Source organism: Salmo trutta, chromosome 29, assembly GCF_901001165.1.
Source record: "Salmo trutta chromosome 29, fSalTru1.1, whole genome shotgun sequence".
Lineage (NCBI taxonomy): Eukaryota > Metazoa > Chordata > Actinopteri > Salmoniformes > Salmonidae > Salmo > Salmo trutta.
The window spans coordinates 35744708-35766185 of record NC_042985.1 but is presented as its reverse complement, the minus strand read 5'-3'; the positions used below and the strand labels follow the sequence as shown (position 1 = coordinate 35766185).

Here is a 21478-nt window from a genome sequence, read left to right as displayed (position 1 = left end):
ATGCCTTTTGGATGATCCGTTTATGGAAGGAGTTGGGTTCGGTCAATTCAATCAAAGTATCCTGAGTGGGATTTCTTGTGTGTCTGCTGCTCAGAGGGAGAGGGCGTTTCAAGACTCGGGATGAAAGCAGTGTCATGCCACCGGTCCTGCTTTGCTCTCCGGAGCAGAGCGCCGCTGAAAGGAGTGATAACTGGGGTGGGGATGAGTGTTAAGTTGGATCGACGGAAGTTGGAAATCCCCATTGTCTGTGATGCGTGCCATTTGGTGCGACGCAGATGTTTGGTGCAACGCAGTTTCGGTGGAAAAAAATGTAGTGTTTCAATTGTGGGGGTGGCAATATTGCTGGAGATCAGAAATGTTCTGTTCGAGTGAGACAGATTGAAGTTTCCAGGGTGAGAGCAGTGCAGAATGTGTCATATGCTGAGGAAAGTAGAGGATGGTGGGCAAAGGGTGAGGGAGTCAGAGGATCCCTGTGAGTAGTAGACCAGAACAGAGTGACCCGAACAGTTTATTGGTGTTTATTGCTATGGTCATTATTTGTACCACACAGATGGAAAGGAAATCCCAGAAGATTGAATTGGTAGTAGCAGCAGCAGAGAACTTTTGGGGTGTCAGATATTTTAGTGCAGAAGAACTACATTTTCAGAGAAGGGGTTTCAGCCTTCCAGGCCAATGGCCTGGTGCAGGATCTGTTTGGGCCAAAGTAGTGGGAAGGGCTGGTGGGGTGTGTTGGGGATAGTGGTATATACACTGAGTATACAAAACATTAAGGACACCTGCTCTTTCCAGGACATAGACTGACCAGGTGAATCCAGGAGAAAGCTATGATCCCTTATCGATGTCACTTGTTAAATTAACTCAATATTAGGAAGGTGGCCCTTAATGTTTTCTACACTCAGTTAGATCAGGTCCTCAGGAGCCGGAGAGGTGTCAGTTTTTCCCCATCCCTAGAAAACAGCTGATTAAACGAATTGCATTCTAAACTGAAGATCATGAATAGTTGATTACTGGAGTTCGTGTGTTATCTGGGTCTGGGGCAAAAGTGTGACACCATCCAGGCCCCCGAGGACTTGAGTTGCCCATCCCTGGGTTAGATGGTGGTGCAATTTGTTTATTTTTTCATTTCCCTTTTCTTTGTGAACGAATGTGCAATGCACGTTCCAAACTGTGAGAGGCAGCAATACGCAACATAGTGTCTACTCTGCCGGAAAGCACAGGAAGAAGAGGCGCAGTTCAGACACACAAGCAGCCCTGGGCACTTGAACAACCCACTGTTTATTTCCGTGTTACTTCCTTGTTCTGTCTAGTCTCTGGTGTTTTTCCGGAGAGAAATATGTAAACAGCGATAACATTTTTTGATTCGTCTACTTAAGTCTAATCGTTTTTTTCTTTAGATCCCCGGCTTGCGGTTACTGATTGGGACAGACCCGCTGAGGAGATCAGGAGCTGTAGGACTTCTTCGCCCCAGTACTTCTCGTCGATGGCAGACTCCCGAGAAAGAAGGAAAACTGGCGAAGATGAGCCTCAGGGTGCAGTCGGGGGTGAAGGTAAATATGAATAGGCGCATGAGACTTTGAAAGGTCGTCACCTAAATGTCTTAAAATCTAAAATATTGTCAACTAACAAACTATGGGCTCCCGTCAGAATCCTTACTTGCGGTCGAAGCTAGACTTCATGTTGTTCTCTGCTCTTTCAGCATGTAGGCCTAGTTCTAGACTAATTAGCGAAATGGTGAAAACAGTCTTAGTGAGGTCGGCTATTTAAAAAAAAAAAAAAAAATCTAGCACTAACAATCTAGAACTATTTTGGCCTACACACTTTGGGCTTGGAAGTCCATGGGAATGTCCTCTGACGTCACTTCACTGTAACAAATGTGAAACAAAAAGTGTAGTACGAGGTCGGAACTCTAGAAAGAGGCCAGAGTTGGAATTCCAAGTTGTATGACTGTTCAAATAGATGTTTTCCCCCGACTTCCCAGTGGTTTTGAATGCACTGAAGTTGGAAGTCAGATTTCCGAGTTCCCAGTTGTTTTGAACGCGGCATAACTCTAACCCCCAAGTACAGTGAAGTATAAAGTCTACATCATAAAGTAAACATGTAGGTCCTGGGAGTGAGAAAGTATATACCAATTGAATTGGAGCACAATGCGTGATTAAACACGTCTATCGAATCACCACAATAAACTGTCATGTCATTAAACATTGATAATAAAAACATAAAATCACTAACAAAATCTTTGTAAACAGATGTCAACGACGACAGAATTATGGAACAAGGAGCTATTGTTTTAAGAGGGTAAATAAACTTGCCACTATTACCATTAGTATCCATCCTGATTATCACATTATCCATTTTCACACAAAAATATTTTTTCATCCATGAAGGTATGTCATAGAGAGGATCAGTGCAGAAAACCCAGCGAGGCATTTGGCTCCAGAGGACCTTGGTGGCAGACCCAACGAACAAGAGGACCACCAAGTCAAAGACGTGGTACACCAGCTGCTGCTGATCGCTGATGACCTGAACAGAAATGCTGAGCTACAACAGTATGACATTATTTTCTTCTGAATTAGCATATTAGCTACAATGCCTTCAGAAAGTATTCATAGCCCTTGACTTATTCAAAGTGTTGTGTTTCAGCCTGAATTCAAAATGGGTTACATTTTTGTTTTTCTCACCCATCTACACATAATATCCCATAATGACAAAAGTGTGTGTATATGTATGTATGTATATGTATGTGTATATGTATGTGTGTGTATATATATATATATATATATATATATATATATATATATATATATATATATATATATATATATGTATATATGTTTGCAAATTGATTGAAAGTTAAATACAGAAATAGCTCATTTACATAACTATTCACACCCTTGAGTCAATACTTTGTACAATCACCTTTGACAGTGATTACAGCTGTGAGTCTTTCTGGGTAAATCTCAAAGTGCTTTCCACACCTGGACATTTCCCCATTATTGTTTTCAAAATTCTTTAAGCACTGTCAAATTGGTTGTTGATCATTACTAGACAACCATTTTCAGGTCTTGCCATAGATTTTCAAGTAGATTTAAGTCAAAACTGTAACTCAGCAACTCAGGAACATTGACTGTCTTCTTGGTAAGCAACACCAGTGTAGACTTGGGTTTGTGTTTTAGGTTATTGTCCTGCTGAAAGATGAATCCATCTCCCAATCCTCTAGTATTTTGCCTGTGCTTAGCTCCGTTCCATTCCATTTCTGTTTTATCTTGACAAACTCCCCAGTCCTTAACGATTACAAGCATACCCATAACATGAGGCAGCCACCACTATGCTTGAAAATATGGAGAGTGGTACTCTGTAATGTGTTGTATTGGATTTGCCTTAAAAATAACACTTTGTATTCAGGACAAAATGTGAATTGCTTTGCTACATTTTTTTGCAGTATTACTTTAGTGCCTTGTTGAAAACAGGATGCATGTTTTGGAATATTTGTTTTCTGTACAGGCTTCCATCTATTTAAATCAAATCCAATTGTATTTGTCACATGCACTGATAGAACAGCAGTAAAGTAACAATTGCGAGGCTATATACAGGGGGTACCGGTACAGAGTCGGTGTGCGGGGGCACCAGTTAGTCGAGGTAATATTTACATATATGTAGAGTTATTAAAGTGACTATGCATAGATAATAACAGTGTAGCAGCAGTGTAAAGGGGGGGGGGGGCAATGCAAATAGTCTGGGTATCCATTTCATTAGATGTTCAGGAGTCTTTATGCCTTGGGGGTAGAAGCTGTTTAGAAGCCTCTTGGACCTAGACTTACCAATTGCCGTGCAGTAGCAGAGAGAACAGTATGACTAGGGTGGCTGGAGTCTTTGACAATTTTTAGGGCCTTCCTCTGCACCGCCTGGTATAGAGGTCCTGGATGGCAGGAAGCTTGGCCCCAGTGATGTACTGGGACGTACGCACTACCCTCTGTAGTGTCTTGCTGTCGGAGGCCAAGCAGTTGCCATACCAGGCAGTGATGAAACCCGTCAGGATGCTCTCGATGGTGCAGCCGTAGAACCTTTTTGAGAATCTGGTTAGTATTGTGGAGTAACTATAATGTTGTGGATCCATCCTCCGTTTTCTCCTATCACAGCGTTTAAACTCAGTAACTGTTTTAAAGTCACCATTGGCCTCATGGTGAAATCCTTGAGCAGTTTCCTTCCTCTCTGGCAACTGAGTTAGGAAGGAAGCCTGTATCTTTGTAATGACTGGGTGTATTGATACACAATCCAAAGTGTAATTAATAACTTCACCATGCTCAAATGGATATTCAATGTCTTGTTTTGTTTTTTACCCATCTACCCTTTGCGAGGCATTGGAAAACCTCCCAGGTCTTTGTGGTTGAATCTGTTTGAAATTCACTGCTCGACTGCGGGACCTTACAATTATCTGTACGTGTGGGGTACAGAGATGAGTTAGTCATTGAAAAATCATGTTAAACACTTATTGCACACAGTGAGTTCATGCAACTTCTTATGTAACTTGTTAAGCACATTTTTACTCCTAAACTTACAGTATTTAGGCTCCCCATAACAAAGGGGGTGAATACTTAGACTCATTCCATTTCAGCTTTTAAGTTTTAATTAATTTGTAAACATTTTGAAAAACAGATTATGGGGTATTGTGTGTAGGCCAGTGACCAAACAAATCTAAATGTAATCCATTTTAAATGCAGACTGTAATACAACAACATGTGGAAGAAGTCAAGAGGTGTGAATACTTTCTGAAGGCACTGTATTTGGCTGGTCTATGTGATGGTGGTTTTATGTACTATTATTTTACTCAAACAACAAAGATTGTAAGCCTGGATGTGAACACAAATGAGTATATTCCCATATCCTATTGTAGTGGTCTGGCAAATTTTCATCAAATTAAGAACTTTATTATTTTGTCATTGTTTCATTTCCTTGACAACAAGAAACATGGAAAAAGAAACTCTTCCTCAGTTTCTAATGATTTGTCTCTCCTTCCTCTGACAGCCTAATAAGCAGAGTCCAGGTAAACTGTGCCAAGGATGTGTTCTTCTCAGTGGCCAGGGAAATCTTTGCAGATGGTATCAACTGGGGCAGAGTGGTCTCCCTGTTTCACTTGGCCTACAAGCTTATTTACAAGGTAACACCCAGAATGTGCATGTCACTGAATATGAAATCATTGAAACGTTCAAATGTGAAGCAGAATGAATCTCCCCTCACTAAATATGTATTTATTTGTTATCCCCCTTTCCAAGGCACTGACACAGAACCACTTAGAAATCATCAAGAAGGTTATTAGCTGGGTATTACAGTTCATCAGGGAAAATGTCTCCGCTTGGATCCGACAGCAAGGAGGATGGGTGAGTACCCTGCTGGAGTATGCCAACATACCTACCCATGAAGACTCCACCGCCAGATTTACAACGAGACCATATTTTATTTATTAATACCACAAGAGCAGAGACACTGTCACAATCAGTACATACATGCAGTAAAGAGATCAATTGAAAACAGACCGTGGGGGATAGAGGAAGGACGCCGTCATTGATGCCCATTCAAAAAAAAAGCTGATCTGACAAAGTAGATATTCGTCAAATCTGTCATGATGTCCTAAATGTTAACCACTGTTCGGATAAGCTGATAGCATAGCTAGCCATATAGCAATCAGTGTTGGTATTTTAAGTTGTCTTTAAGTGTAATGCAATTGATTGGTAAAGATTACGTGAACATGTATAAACAATAACCTAAATGTAGGCTAACTTTGGACGGTAATGAGGAGATTCTGGATCTATCCCCCACAGCGTTTCCATGGCCTGTCCATTGTTTTGGACGTACTCTTAACTGGTGCATTCTTGAATGCACATCTGACAAGTATAGACATAAGTCACACGCCCATCTGACAAAACAAAAATGTAAAGGATGCTAGTTGAAACGTTCTTGTACATACTGCGTATGGTGACTCACATGCACATGCACGCATATCAAGAGAAGGAGCACTCACTCCTACTGAAATACGACCATGCACATATGTGTACTCAAGACAGCATTGTGTGCACATGTAATGCGGAGGCTCCGGAAGGAGGTCCTGCTTGGGGGGGGTTGTCAGTTTTAAAACACAGATGGAGTTCTTAAATGCAGCTGCACCAGGGGTTGGAGGGGGTGTTGGAGAGAGACTTCAAACGTCGCACAGCACATTGGGGCCATTGGCCTATGCAGGCAGGTGAGGTAGTTCCAATGTGGGCAGCACCGAGTGCAACTACCTGGGCCAAGTCACAGTACTGTTAGTTCATAAAGCTAAGCCTGTTTGATGCGTAACCGTGCCTCACACCTATAGATCCCAGAACTAGCACTAGGCTTTAGCTCAGCAGGCTGAATGGTATTGGAGTCCATCCTATGACTATGGTTAGTAGGGACAATGTAATGGTGGTTGATTTTTTTCTTTTTGCTCGCAGGAGGCGGTTGTTAGCACTGTGTCACATTGGCGCACGGTGTCACTTGTGGCTGCAGTGGCTTTCGTGACGGTCATGGTTTACTGGAGGAAAACACGCTGACATCTCAGGAAGTGCCCTCGGTGAAATCAAAGTGCTCTTAAAATGTGGACATTTCTCTGGGAACGGGTTAATGTTAAACGGGTTCATATGTTATGTCCTGTGCAGTAGATTTGACTTTGGGGGCAATGGTGACATAGTAATCTTGTTTTATATGTTGAATTGATCTGAGAAGGAACGGTTGGTGCCTTTTGGTACAGTACTCCACACTGAGAAAGTATTTATTAGTACCAATGTGAAACTGTATTTTTCTATTGCGCAAAAAAAATAACCTTGTAAGGTGTTTTATTGAACAATGTTTTTTGAACATTAGATGTTTTATTGAATCCCTAATTTTCTATTGATTTGGAATTAAAAGTAAGCCACTACAATTTTTTCACAGCTCTAAGTCTATATAATTTTTATGTATCTGAATGGAACAAATGTCTTTTAAATCGTGGCAAACATGCACACACGTTTAATAAAAATACTTTTGCCAAAGCAAAGTAATATTGAATTTGTAATTTACTGTTTTGAACTCCACTTCCTGAGTAAAGTTTAGTTTTGTACCGTGCTTCCTTTATCATTGTTTGGCCAGACCCCTCTTTCGCTAATATGTTTTATGACAGAAGTTTAGGTTCTTCTCATTAAACCTGAAAGAATTGCCCAATCTCAAGGGTGGGCAATCTTACCCAGCAAAGGCTTTTATTCCAGCCTAGAGGTAACACACCTGATTCCACTAATCAATCTTGTATAACGGAATGACATGCAGTACTATGCTTAAACCACAAGATGTCGTAGTACTCTTATGAGAAACATGTCGGCGTATTCTAAACAAAATTGAAATTGTACATTTGTTTAGAATATTTCACAAACCCAATTTAGTCTGCGATTATAAATTGATAGAAGCCTTTCACCCAATCCTTTCTTGCTTCTTCTAACCAAGGCCATGATGACCATTGTAGATATGTTTTATTATAACAAGTTTACCTGAGATGCAGGTGCAAGACTCTAGCCCAGACACTAAAAGCAAATTGAGGTGCGGGTGGGATTACAGATATTTTACCCCCCACATTTCCCTCCCCCCTCATCACTGATGTTTTATTGTATTGATATTACCAACAATATGGTGTTGTCATTTTTTTTATTTTACCTTTATTTAACTGGGCAAGTCAGTTAAGAACAAATTCTTATTTTAGAATGACGGTCTACCCCGGCCAAACCCTCCCCTAACCCGGACGACGCTGGGCCAATTGTGCGCCGCCCTATGGGACTCCCGGCCACGGCCAGTTGTGATACAGCCCGGGATCGAACCAGGGTCTGTAGTGACGCCTCTAGCACTGAGATGCAGTGCCTTAGACCGCTGCGCCTCTCAGTCGTCCCAGTGTTGGCACAGCTGTGAAAGATTGTGCTGGTTGATCCTCAATGTGAGTGACAATGATGAAAGTCATGTAGGGAAGGTTGTCTGACCACTGGTTGTCACATGTCACAGGTGTGGCGTAATTTGTAGTATGGAGCACAGTGAAGGGGTGTCATTGAGATACAGCACATTTCCTCAAACATACAGTAAGGCAAACTGCCTTCATACAAGATGTATCATTAATGTCTGCCTCCCCAGAACTGTTGTACCTTTTAGGAGCTTGTGAGTACAACCTATCCTGGCCAGGACTTAGAATGTTTTTTATTCTACTCTGCAGCGTGTATGCACTGTTAGTGATTCTGTTAGTCCTTTACCTGTCTGACAAAATGAACCTGCTGGTGTTCTACTGAACATGATCAATGATATTACAAAACAAATGCCTCTCAATGAACCTTATTAGACTGCTCTGATCGCTAAAAGGAAATGGTGAACATGTATTAATCGTCTCAGTGGAAGTGTAATTAGCTTTATTCTCAACCAAGGGCCGGATTCAATCAGAACCGCAGGAAACAGACACTAATGAAACATTCTGTTGTTCCCTGCTCAAGGGAAGGTTTATTTACGTTGACGGCCAAACCCGGACGACGCTGAGCCAATTGTGCGTCGCCCTATGGGACTCCCAATCACGGTCGAATGTGATACAGCCTGGATTCGATTTCATTGTGTACACACTCTCCAATAAGTGTGTAATTATTATTTTTTTAAATGCCAATGGTGCAATGTGATTTTTATTCAATGCAGGTTCCTGCGGTGTGAGTCTGATTGAATTCTTCAATGCCAAGTATTTTCGATTGCGTCCCATTGGCAGTGTCCCTTGCACGTGACGATTCGCCACTGTCTGCACCTGTGTACTGCTTTGCCTGGCCCATCTCCAACAGACACAGCTGTGCAAATTGAACCAGTCTGAGCACAACATACAGGAGAAAAAAAAGCGTGGGGATATGATAGAGCTCCCAAATGTTGCTCAGCAGATCAAAGGAGAACTCCTCCACAGTCGTTACACAATGTGTGAGTGCCTGACATGTGCATGGCATCCTCCTCTTCTACAACGTTCATTATTTGGGAAGTATTATTTACAAGGATGCAGCATTCAATGATTTTGAAGAATATTGGGTGTGCACGTTTTTTTTTCTACCTCATGATTAATATCTTTTACAATTAGTCATCGACTGTCCAACGGTAACCGTGGCGCCGATTTCTGGGCCCGGGAAAAGATTTAACTTTAATTTCCCCCCTCCCTATTGGTAACATACATTCTGCATCAAACCATGAAACACCTGCTAAATCACATGCTCGACGGGTGTCTGTCATCTCACTCTAATTAGCCGACATCTTTAGCCAATCTGCTGAAAATGGCTGTCGCTATTGGTAACATACATTCTGCATCAAACCATAAAACACCTGCCAGATCACATGCTCGACAGGCATCTGTCATCTCGCTCTAGTTAGCCGACATCTTTAGCCAATCTGCTGAGCATGGCTGTCACTGGAAATCTCAGCCACGTGGTAAACACATGGCTAATAACCAGTGATCCACACAACCTCTAAAAAGTGAAGGCAACCAAATAACACTCAGTGGTGCAGTAGATAGAGGAGAAACCCAGAGTGGCATCAGCCCAGTCATCACTGTGTCGTCAGAGAGGCTAACACACTGATGGTGGACTGGTCGCTGCACTCCTGCTATACATGCGCCATTTGTAAATGGATGGTCGTTTATGATTTAGGTCATTTCTATAAAATATCCGTTAGTACCACATGTGAACTTTGAACCACAGTTACCCCCTCATATGACATCAGAGGGTTAATAGTTATCATGTGGTGGCAGCTAAAGCAAATTGAGAACTTCTAAAAGACTGCAATAGGGAAGGATTGCTCCATGACACTGAACAAAAGTTGGTGTGACCCCATGTGGTCCTCTGTAGCTCAGTTGGTAGTGCATGGCTCTTGCAATGCCAGGATAGCGTTGGGACCACCTAAAAATCAAAAATGGATGCACGCGTGACTGAGTTCGCTTTGGATAAAAGTGTCTGCTAAATGGCATATATTATATATTATCATGGTAGGTTATGGCATACTGATGTAAGTAAGGAAACAAATACCATTTCATGAAGTGCCGTACTTCAAGCTTCAAGGTCCCCAACTCAAAGGTGAATGGCATTGCTGTGATAGTCAAAGCAAACAGAAATGGGCCAATTCTATTTGCCCGTTTCTCTGACTTTCAGAGCAGATACACATCTTAAGGGGTTATTTAGGATCACTTAGTCATCTCGGTGAGAGTCAACCACCTATGGGTTCCCTTCTGCACCTGTTCAAACCCCAGGGTCTCCTGACCACCGTGGATACCAGGGGGGAAGAATACAACGCAAACCACTGGCACGTAGTGAGGGCAATGTACTGGAAGAAAACAAACACAGAAAAGGACACAAAAAAAAGCTGAGCACATGTTTAGAATTATATTATCAGAAAAGCTGCTTTACTATGAACAAACAGGCCAACTTTGCTTAAATCCCAACTGGACAATGTCATTAAGACAATTCACTCTACAATAGTCTTCATGTGGACATATTACATTAAAGCATTATCCATGATCATCATTGAAACAAGCTTGGCAATGGAAGAGTACGCTGGGGATAGCTAACCTCTCCATTAGGAAAAACTCAAATAGAATGAGATTATGCAATCTAGTAACAGATGGTCTAATACCATCATAATGAGCGTCTACATCAAAGGATGTTGTAAGACTGTTGATAAGGTGATATTTTGTGCAAAGAGAGAAGACTTTTGGTCTGAAGCCCGGTATGTGCCCTGTGTTTGTGTCACAGCACCTGGCCATTCATTTACCCTTTTTTTCAATGGATAAAATATCGTTTTTTGTGTTCAACTTTTTGTAAATGATATTTCTACAAACTTACACAAAGAGCAAAGTAAATTAGGTCCCACTTTAAACAAACAACATCACCAGGCTTAATGAAGCATTCATAAACTGTTTTTTAAGGCCTATGCATCATATTGTTTATAAGCATATGTCATACTATATAGAGGGTAAGTGGATGAGACTATAAAGGGTGGCAAAAGGCTTATTTGGAAAAGCAGCAGATGTGAGGGCCTTTTATCACCCATTATGCTCGATGACTTATAAATGATTTGGGAGGCATATGTATATAGTGCCGATGAACACTTTATGAATCTACTGTAACGGACATTAGACTTCTTGGCAGTATAAGGGCAAAAGTTTCTGAGAGTAAAAAAAAGTGGCCCTCTAACATTTCTTTGTAGTTAGATTCTATCCCACCAGATGTCAGTATTCTTTGTTTGTAACTGTTCGGTAACTTCCTATTTTTCAGAAGAGACTATTCATGTGCTATGCAAGATAGCATTGTTGCAATTATAAACAAAGTATTGTCACATTTGAGAATAAATCATTTTTTTATCACTGGAGAACACAGCTTAGAAAGAATCTCAGAGCCAATACTTAGCAGTATCTTAGTTCTCTTCTTGAGTTTTAAAAAATGTGCAACTTTTCATTACCCATCATTTGAATATTTTTGATTACCACTGACATTGCGTGTATATCTGAAAAATATTTAATAAGTGTCAGTATCATTGGTAGATCGATACATTATATGAAATCTTAATGTGCATACCAATAATATATTATTATATCATTGCAAGGAGAACGTGTTCTCCTGGACAGAGAAAAAGGAGACAATGCCATTATAACAAATTTCTATGTTCAGCTTTCTGAAACATTTAGAAACACAAAAATGGTGCGCTAGATATGACAATGTATAAATATCCCTCTTATCTTTATTAATAGGGAACCAGTGAATGGTTGTGCCACTGTTCCATGGTCACTTCAAATTCCATTCTGACAGCAAGGGCACTTAAAGCACTCTCAAGTGTTCATTCATGATCAACCTACAGCAATGTGAGGTTCAGCCAAAGCTTTTTTTTTTTCTTAAGTTGAGCGGTTCACGGCAGTTATTCGAGACAAATTATCAACACTGAGGGATCCTTCAACTCTGATGTCGTCTAAGGAGGAACCTTTAACCCATTGTGTGCCTCTAATCCTCAACTCCCACCCCCGTGACCCCTGTTCACGTCTCTGCTGCAGGGGAGGCCGACGACATGGCAGCCAGACTCCACACTCATTAGATAAATCCTCATCACTCGTTGTGATTATATTTGACGATATAGACACGTGTACTGAGCAAGACAACGCCAAGAAAAACATTGTCCCAACATTATTCCCTAAAGGAAGTAAGGCATCAGACCAGTGCATGGACCAGGCTGCTGTGCAGTGCCGTTCAGCATCACCTAGTGTTTCCGTGGTTGGTTGGGTTAAAGCTTAGAGGGAGTTAATGCTCCTCCTGTGTGACCTATAATCCGCTGCTCCCTCTAGCTGGCTCTCCTGTTCAACTGAATGGAGAACTTGGGAGGTGGGTGAAAGGGAACAATTGTTATAGCTGGGGTGAACCTGCCTTTCAGACACTGTCTGTCTGCCCCTTGCCAGCTGTGCAGTTAGTGTTAGGGGATTTGTGATAATTTTCCCCACAGGGCCCTGTCCTCAACTTTGGTGAGGGAGTACTAACGGCTAGACTATGGGGAAAATGACCCCCTGCCTCTTCCAATAGATCTCCATGGGGCTTGCTGGGAGGCAACACTGCTCGGTGGTCTTACCCAACCCGAGGCCCCTCTTAAGGAATGCCTGAGAGAAGAGCCTTCATTGGTGATACAGCTCACTTTTTAAATGAGTGCATTTACAATGCAAACCATAATTGAATAACCTTTTCCACAATTGTAAGATTGTTGACTGCCAAGTGAAATCATTACATTATCCCAGTTTGAACATATAGATAGATAGATGTGATGTCAGATGTCTTCCACCAGATAGGAAATTGGACCAAGCTACCCTCTGTGACTATAGTTTTGCTGTGATTATTTGCTGCAGCCGATTTTGCTTGGGAAAGGTCGACTTGCGTCAACCACCTCAAATAGGATACATGTCGTTGTGGTAGGGTTCTTAAACACGTTCTTTCTAGTTCCCATCTGATACGATCCTAGCCTCTAGATCCACCTGTCTCACATCTGGTCAGTCTTATCTCCAGTGACTGACCAGGTCAAGGACTGACCTCTTGTCCCACACCGACATACTAAGATAACTTTGTTTTCCCTGGTGGTAAAATGAGTATTTATAGAAATGCCAGCTTCACATGTTAAAACACCCTAGGCCTTCTGACAGGACTGGACCGGGCCTGTAAAGCATCTGTCTTATTTATTTTAACACTGCTGGCCGCCCGGCTCGGCATGCTCTCAGTCTGTCCTGCAGCAGGCAGCACACAGGACAGTTCTCAGGATTACAGAGGGAACTTAAGGTGTCCCTCAGATATTTTGTCAGCTAAGGGATCACTGGAGCTGGCATCTGACTGAGTGTAAGTATGTCATGACTGTGGTCGACATTCTAGGAGGCTCCATGAATGAGAGAGATTGATTATCGCCCCAGAATGTGGAGTGAGCATTCGGATTTCCATGAAGAGAGGCACTAATGTTTTATTCCTCCTTATTGAACTGTTGGTCATAAGAGCAGTCACATATTTCATCACGGGCATTCACTGCTGGGATATTTATGGTGTTTAAATTTAGAGAGGGCTGTGAAGAAAAAAAATGCCTCCCTCTGAACACTGGCAGACAGTATATCACTGAACCCCAGCGATGGTGGCCCTCAGATCTCTGTAACAAACTGACGCTGAGCCTCCCCATGAACATTTAGAACATGTAAAGTCAGCAACGCAACATAAAACGTACTTGTTTCTTTGAAGACAACTGACGTCTTCAGAGAACAAGACACAAGACAGTGGTGGAAACGCTCAGCTGCAGCTCTTGTGGGATCATTTACAACATCCCTCCTCCTCCCCCCTGAGCCACCACTACCAACCAACAGCTTACTTACGTATCTGTGAGTGACAACGCTGCGTGGTTCACTGATATAATAATGTAAGCCGTGGTGATGGATTGGATTTTGTTCACCAGATATGTTTATCTTGTTGCTTTCAAAGCATCTGCCTGACCCGCTGACATGGATGAAGGTGGCACCGCGTGCACTGGCTACCACCAAATACTAACAGGTCGCGACCTTGACAAGATCCAATGAGAGACTGAGAGTTCAGATCACAACCCTTACTCACCAAGATACTAACCCCCCCAACAAAGGCTCGCCGCTCAACAAAGACGACACAATTGGAAAACAGGAATGCAGGGGCTAAAAAGGGGGGGGGATAAGAAACAAATCCCATTTGATGCAAAGTTGGTCAATGGCTATTTAACTCAGAGCATGCTTTGAGGAGTATATGGACTGTGACTTTCAGGCCCTGTTTGCACAAAAGTGATGCACCTTTGAAAAGGATCTGAATTGACAGCTTTTTCTCGCTCTGTGTGGTTCAGGCCAGCCCTGAGACACTCATATCACTCGGGTGTGACGGCAGAGAGAGGAGTTACACTTTGAAAACACACACAGGGTCCTCGGCCCTGGCTTTTGTTCCCGGTTGCGGTCCACTGTTCCTGCTCGTCGCAAAAAGACAATAAGGGGGGCAGCCACTGGATTGGCTGCCTCCGAATCAAATAGCGAACAGCCGTCGATGCAGAACTAATCTGTGAAGAGGTCTTTCCTGTGTGATAACCCCCCCTACCCTTCAACCCTCCCTCCTCAAACCAGAAACCTAATCTTTGATGGGAAATGACAAAAAAGTAACCAGCTTTAAGCATAGCTAGATTTTTTTCATTAGTTTGAAGGCTCCCATTTGGGATGTTCCTACTTATTTGATGTGGCAGCAATTAGTGAGAGACTTTTGTGCTCCGTGAAGATGGAGCGGCCCACTTCAGTGATCACGTTTATGCTCTGAATAGAAAACAAAAAACCCAATTGGACAGATATACGGCTCGCTTGTCTTTTATGGTGACGAGAAGCAGTGTTACTTTTCCCATGAGAAGGCTCGTCGGTTAGCAGAGTGACATCATAGGGTGCCCATGGTCTGAGCCCACCTCCAGACACTAGGGCGCTCCCATTTCTGTGTGCACCTACGTCCATCACTGCCTGCTGCTTTGATTTCTCCTCGCTTTAATGGACCCATTGAGCAATAACAGCCATTAGGAGCCATGTTGGAGGCCATGCTTTCACTGGCTCAAACTGGGTGGCGATCTTTCATATAACCAAAAGGCACAAGGTTGCACCTCTGCCCTCAATCTACTGGACACAAATTCATACAATAGGCCAACTAACTGTCATACTTGTAGCCTACATGTGAACATGTATCTCAAACTCTGCATCTATTGACTGATACTTGATGATCAAAAATGTAATATTAACTATCCATATTATATCAACGCTTCCTAACTCCTATTTAGCTGGTCTAAGTCTCCAAAAAATGTGACAGTAGTTGTTTTCGGTGAGTTATGTTAGAAACATGCTAGTTGTTCGAATCACTCTGGATCCAATTACAGCCACTGAGTGAAAAAGACAACTCTGTTTCAGAGGCACATGCCCAAAGATTCATTTGGCTCGTTAGAACATGTTCCCTGCCTTTGTTTTAGCTGACAGAAGTGTGTATTCTCTTACCACTGGGTGCTCTGCTCATTGTAGAAGTGATTTGTTAATGGACACACAATGTAAGAGCTGGTGATTATGAGAGTGAAAGACGTTGGGTGAAATAAGAAACTATTCACACCCCTTGACTTTTTCCACATTTTGTTGTGTTACAGCCTGAATTTACAATTTATTAAATTTAGATTTTTTGGGTCATTTGCCTACACACAATACCCTATAAGGTCAAATATTTTTACAAATGTATTAAAAATGAAAAGCTGAAATGTCTCGAGTCAATAAGTATTAAACCCCTTTGTTATGGCAAGACTAAATAAGCTCAGGAGTAAAAATTTGCTGAACAAGCCCCATAAATTGAACATGATTTTGGAATTACTACTTCATCTCTGTAGCCTATTCATACAATTATCTGTAAGGTCCCTCAGTCGAGCAATGAATTTCAAACACAGATTCAACCACAAAGACCATGGAGGTTTTCCAATGCCTCGCAATGAAGGGCACCTATTGATAGATGGGAAAAATGAAAAAATAGACATTGAATATCTCTTTGAACATGGTGCAGTTTTTAATTACACTTTGGATGGTGTATCGATACACCAGTCACTACAAAGATACAGGCGTCCTTCCTAGCTCAGTTGCTAAAGAGGAAGGAAACCGCTCAGGGATTTCACCATCAGGCCAATGGTGACTTTAAAACAGTTAGAGTTTAGTGGCTGTGATAGGAGAAAACTGAGGATGGATCAACAACATTGTAGTTATTAATCTAATTGACAGTGAAAAGAAGGAAGCCTGTACAGAATACAAATATTTAGGATAAGAAATAAATGGGATGGAGCTAAGCACAAGCAAAATCTTAGGAAAACCTGGTTCAGTCTGCTTTCCACCAGACACTTTCAGCAGGACAATAACCTAAAACACAAAGCCAAATCTACACTGGAGTTGTTTACCAAGAAGACAGTGAATGTTCCTGGGTGACCGAATTACAGTTTTGACTTAAATCTACTTGAACATCGATGGCAAGACCTGAAAATGGTTGTCGATCAACGATCAACCAACTTGACAGAGCTTGAAGAATTTTGAGAATAATAATGGGCAAATGTTGCACAAGTGTGAAAAGCTCTTAGAGACTTACCCAGAAAGACTTGCAGCTGTAATTGCTGCCAAAGGTGCTTCTACAAAGTATTGACTCAGTGGTGTGAATACTTATGTAAATTAAATCTTTCTATATTTCATTTTCACTACATTTGCAAAAATCTCTAAAAACATGTTCTCTTTGTCATTGTGGGGTATTGTGTGTTGATGGGTGAGAAAAAAAATCAGTTTAATCCATTTTGAATTCTGGCTGTAACACAACAAAATGTGGAATAAGTCAAGGGGTACGAATACGATCTGAAGGCACTTGTGGCTCTAACACTGTATTTCTAATGTTCTTGTTGACAGAGAACATGATCACTGCTGCAGAAACAGTATCATTTACAATAAGTAGGCAATCCTTTATTTGGAATTTATCAGCATCTACTGTGCATAATACCTTGAAGTCTGATGAATGTCCTTGCATGGTTTTCATAAAACTGCCTGGTGATTTGTACAAACTAAAGTAGATTTTTGACATGGACGGAGAAGGATGAGAGTTTGAACCATTTCATATGGATGTTTAGAGTACAACAGCAAACACCTTAAAGGCCCAATGCAGCCGTTTTTATATAATTATCAAATAATTTCAAAGTAACAATTAAGTACTTTAGTGTATTCGTTTAGGCAAAAATAGACAGTACCCGTCAAAAGTTTGGACACACCTGCTCATTCAAGGGTTTTTCTTTATTTTTACTATTTTCTACATTGTAGAATAATCGTGAAGGCATCAAAACTATGAAATAACACATATGGAAACATGTAGTAATAAATCAAACTATATTTTATATTTGAGATACTTCAAAGTAGACACCCTTTGCCTTGATGACAGCTTTGCACACTCTTGGCATTCTCTCAGCCAGATTCATGAGGTAGTCCCCTGGAATACATTTCAATTAACAGGTGTGCCTTGTTAAAAGTTCATTTGTGGAATTTCTTTCCTTCTTAATGCGTTTGAGCCAATCAGTTGTATTGTGACAAGGTAGGGGTGATATACAGAACATAGCCCTATTTGGTAAAAGACCAAGTCCATATTATGGCAAGAACAGTTCAAATAAGCAAAGAGAAACAACAGTCCACCATTATTTTAAGACATGAAGGTCAGTCAATACAGAAAATTTCAAGAACTTTGAAAGTTTCTTCAAGTGCAGTCGCAAAAACCGTCAAGTGCTATGATGAAACTGGCTCTCATGAGGACCGCCACAGGAAAGGAAGACCCAGAGTCATGTCTGCTGCAGAGTGTAAGTTCATTAGAGTTACCAGACTCAGAAATTGCAGCCCAAATAAAATGCTTCACAGAGTTAAAGTAACAGACATATCTCAACATCAACTGTTCAGAGGAGACAGCGTGAATCAGGCCTTCATGGTCAAATTGCTGCAAAGAAACCACTACTAAAGGACACCAATAAGAAGAAGATACTTACTTGGGCCAAGAAACACGAGCAATGGCCATTAGACCAGTGGAAATCCCTCCTTTGGTCTGATGAGTCCAAATTTGAGATTTCTGGTTCCAACCACCGCATGGTGGAGGATTTGTGATGGTGTGTGGGTGCTTTGCTGGTGACACTGTCTGTGATTTATTCAAGGCACACTTAACCAGCGATACGCCATCCCATCTGGTTTGCGCTTAGTGGGACTATCATTTCTTTTTCAACATGACAATGACCCAACATACCTCCAGGCTGTGTAAGGGCTATTTGACCAAGAAGGAGAGTGATGGAGTGCTGCATCAGATGACCTGGCGTCCACAATCACCCGACCTCAACCCAATTGAGATGGTTTGGGATGAGTTGGACCGCAGATGTAGAAAATAGTACAAATAAAGAAAAACCCTTGAATGAGTAGGTATGTCTAAACGTTTGACTGGTACTGTATTTTGAGCAAAACATTTTTGCTAGGGCCCGCTGGTGATGCCACCAGGCAAGCCGAAACGCCCACCCCATTCAATCAGGCTGATTAGAAGGTCCTGTGTAGATTGTATTTATTTTCACACTTTTACAGTGTTAGTTTCATCAGCTGTTGTACAATATGACACAGGATGCAGGAAAAAAAAAAATGTTTTACTGCACTGGGCTTTTAAAGACCCTGTTGATAGATGCTTTCATAGAATCCACCTCCTTCCTATGGAGATGAAGTCAGAACCATTGACTTAAGTGAGAAAAACAGAGTCAGTTATCAGCCCAGTAAAGAGGAGAAACACAAGTCTTCAAACGCTTCAGGGAAATAAATGGCAAGTCAGCGAAAACTTGTCCTAGCTGATCAATAAAGTGGGTTGCAGTATTGTTGTTTTACAGTTAGCAGGGGGTTATAGGGATGGGGCAGGGCCTTAAACACCTTCCTTGACAAGGAGATATCTGCAGGGAGCCTCTCCAGCATGATTTAGAACAACAATTTGCCACCTCATTACCAGCTGGATTCACATAGACAGTTCGACTAGCTCTCTGTGTGTCAGTTTGGGCCTGGCTGTCCTCTCTCCAGCTCCCATGATGGATGACTGGAAATGAGGGATAATACAATGCTTAACAATGGGCCCTGAGGATTATCCTGCTGTTTCTCCTGAAAATAGATGGAAATGTCTAATTTCTCAATGAGAATATTGTAACGATGTAAGACATCACCTACAGTACTTTATATTCATAACATTCAACATACATTAAACATTTTAGCAGTAATTCTCAGTAGGGTTTTGAGCCAAACCATTTGCATCTACAATGTACATTGTTGATTCGTGTTCCTTTTTGCTGTACAGGAAACTTACAAAAACACTTCTCAGCAGCCACCCCCTTACAAAATATAAAAATATAATAGGAATTCTGTACAAAGTAGGTACACTATAGTTCAGTGAATTTAATTGAATTTTGCAACAATGGCAGCCATGAAGCATGTGGAGGGTCTGGACACAAACAATAGCACAGTTCTCAGCGGCCATCAGAAAGTGTTATTATTTTTGAACAAAATGTACTGTATTTTTCTCCTCACAAAATCATAATGTGAGATCTGCATGTGTATCTAAGACTTTTGTGTAAATAATACATTGATTTCAAAATGGGAGTGTTGCGCTGTAATAGTCCATGATCACAAGAATAGCGGACCACGTGCAGCCACAAAACAGCCGTCGTCTCAATGCACTAGCAGCAGCCAGCAGACAACAAATTCTGTCCATCATCAGTACAAATTAAGCCTGGCAGCCTCAACATAGAGTCAACACTCCACTAAAAGTGGCTGGCATACTTCTATGGCAGGATACAAGAGCAAATGAAGGACTTGAAGAATAAGAACATGATTGAGCCTATCAGAGCATCTGTAATGAGGGCCATATGATCCCAAGTTTACCCCTAAGTGTTTCTCAACTGCTGCAACAGCCGTGCCTCAGCTGTATGGGCATGGCAAAACACAAGTGGATCACAAAATGTGTACAGCACACTGGGAAATGACATGAAACAGATTTTTTAATTGAGCTCAACTTAAATCAAATCAATAACGACTTGGCCTTTGGCTTGTTATGGATACAGTGTACATGTTAAACACGATGATTCTAATTACACTACTACTACTACTACTACTACTACTACTACTACTACTACTACTACTACTACTACTACTACTACTACTACTACTACTACTACTACGTCACAAGAAAAGGATCCTCATTGGGAGTCAGTGGGAGATTCACGTGAAATGGTGCACACTTAAATCAAGACCGAGCTCTCGTGGCTTCGCTACGGATCTCCTTAGATGTCACAGGATATTGACATGCTGGGGTTGACAGGACAACATACTGACGTTTCTAATTACAGTCCTCTATACCAACCAACACACTGCCATCAGTATGACAGCTTCCCCAAATGATGAAATGGACGAGTACATAGACTGAGGGGGCCTGGTGGCTGCTCACATCAAACGAGTGCTGAGCACACACACACACACACACGCATGAGATGTCTGGATCTTGGCTGTTTTGTTTGGGCCCCATGATGCATGTTTGGTTCTGAGGTTTAAGTTGCTTTACATCTGAGGTCAGTTAAGGGCAGCTGGAAACACGTTCTAGAGGCATTGATTGCATCAAGTTAGTCAGTCTTGCTGTTCCTCCCCCTTGCTCAACAATAGAAGCCGCTGATTATAAGGCACAGGAAAAAAAAACGTGGGAGTATCTCCCATGTTTCCGTATTTTCCGAATATTTTGCTCGAGTCATTGAATTAATCGGCTGTAGGGTACTATCTGCGCATTCACGTCATGTCAATACCCAACATTTAACGGAGAGTTGCATGACAAATGAGGACTTCACTAGAGTAAAAGTCAAAGCAGAGAAATGCATCTCAGCGTGACTCGCATTAGTTCTTAAATTTCTGTACTTTTCATTATTCAAAACGTGGCCTCTGTCTCCAATAAAGACGTGTGAAGTCATTCAGTATGTTCTAGTACTGCTTGAATAATCCCACCAGGTCTTTCTATAGCAGACAATGGAAGTTGGGAAAAAATGGCATCGAGTTACAGGTGGTCGCATCTGAACTCCTTTGATGAATAGTAAGTATAGGGCTACCTTTGAACACAGATAAAAAGGAGAAGAGATATCTGGCTGGGTGCCAAAAAGGGACACACTCATTTCTCCATTGGCAGTAGTGCGTGAAAATGGGAAGCTATGTCAGGAATCTCCTACTTTGTTGTCCCCTCTTTCTTTCTCCCATTGATGTGGAAAGAGGACCCTTTCGTGGGCTGACACGGTCACTCTCCCATGCTAGCTGGGTGTGAGGCATCTTGTAGGACAAGACTGATGACACGGCGAGGGG

The 21478-nt window shown here is 41.7% G+C and overlaps 1 protein-coding gene across 1 annotated transcript; it reads left to right on the top strand.

Moving 5' to 3' along the window:
• The first annotated feature begins 1200 nt into the window (after positions 1 to 1200).
• On the top strand, positions 1201 to 7052 carry LOC115167497 (apoptosis regulator BAX). Its single transcript, XM_029721946.1, has 6 exons — positions 1201 to 1547; positions 2247 to 2295; positions 2385 to 2546; positions 5023 to 5155; positions 5271 to 5375; positions 6468 to 7052. Exons 1-6 carry the CDS (start codon positions 1481 to 1483, stop codon positions 6564 to 6566), a joined length of 615 nt encoding a protein of 204 aa, XP_029577806.1. The 5' UTR covers positions 1201 to 1480; the 3' UTR covers positions 6567 to 7052.
• The last annotated feature ends 14426 nt before the right edge of the window (positions 7053 to 21478 follow it).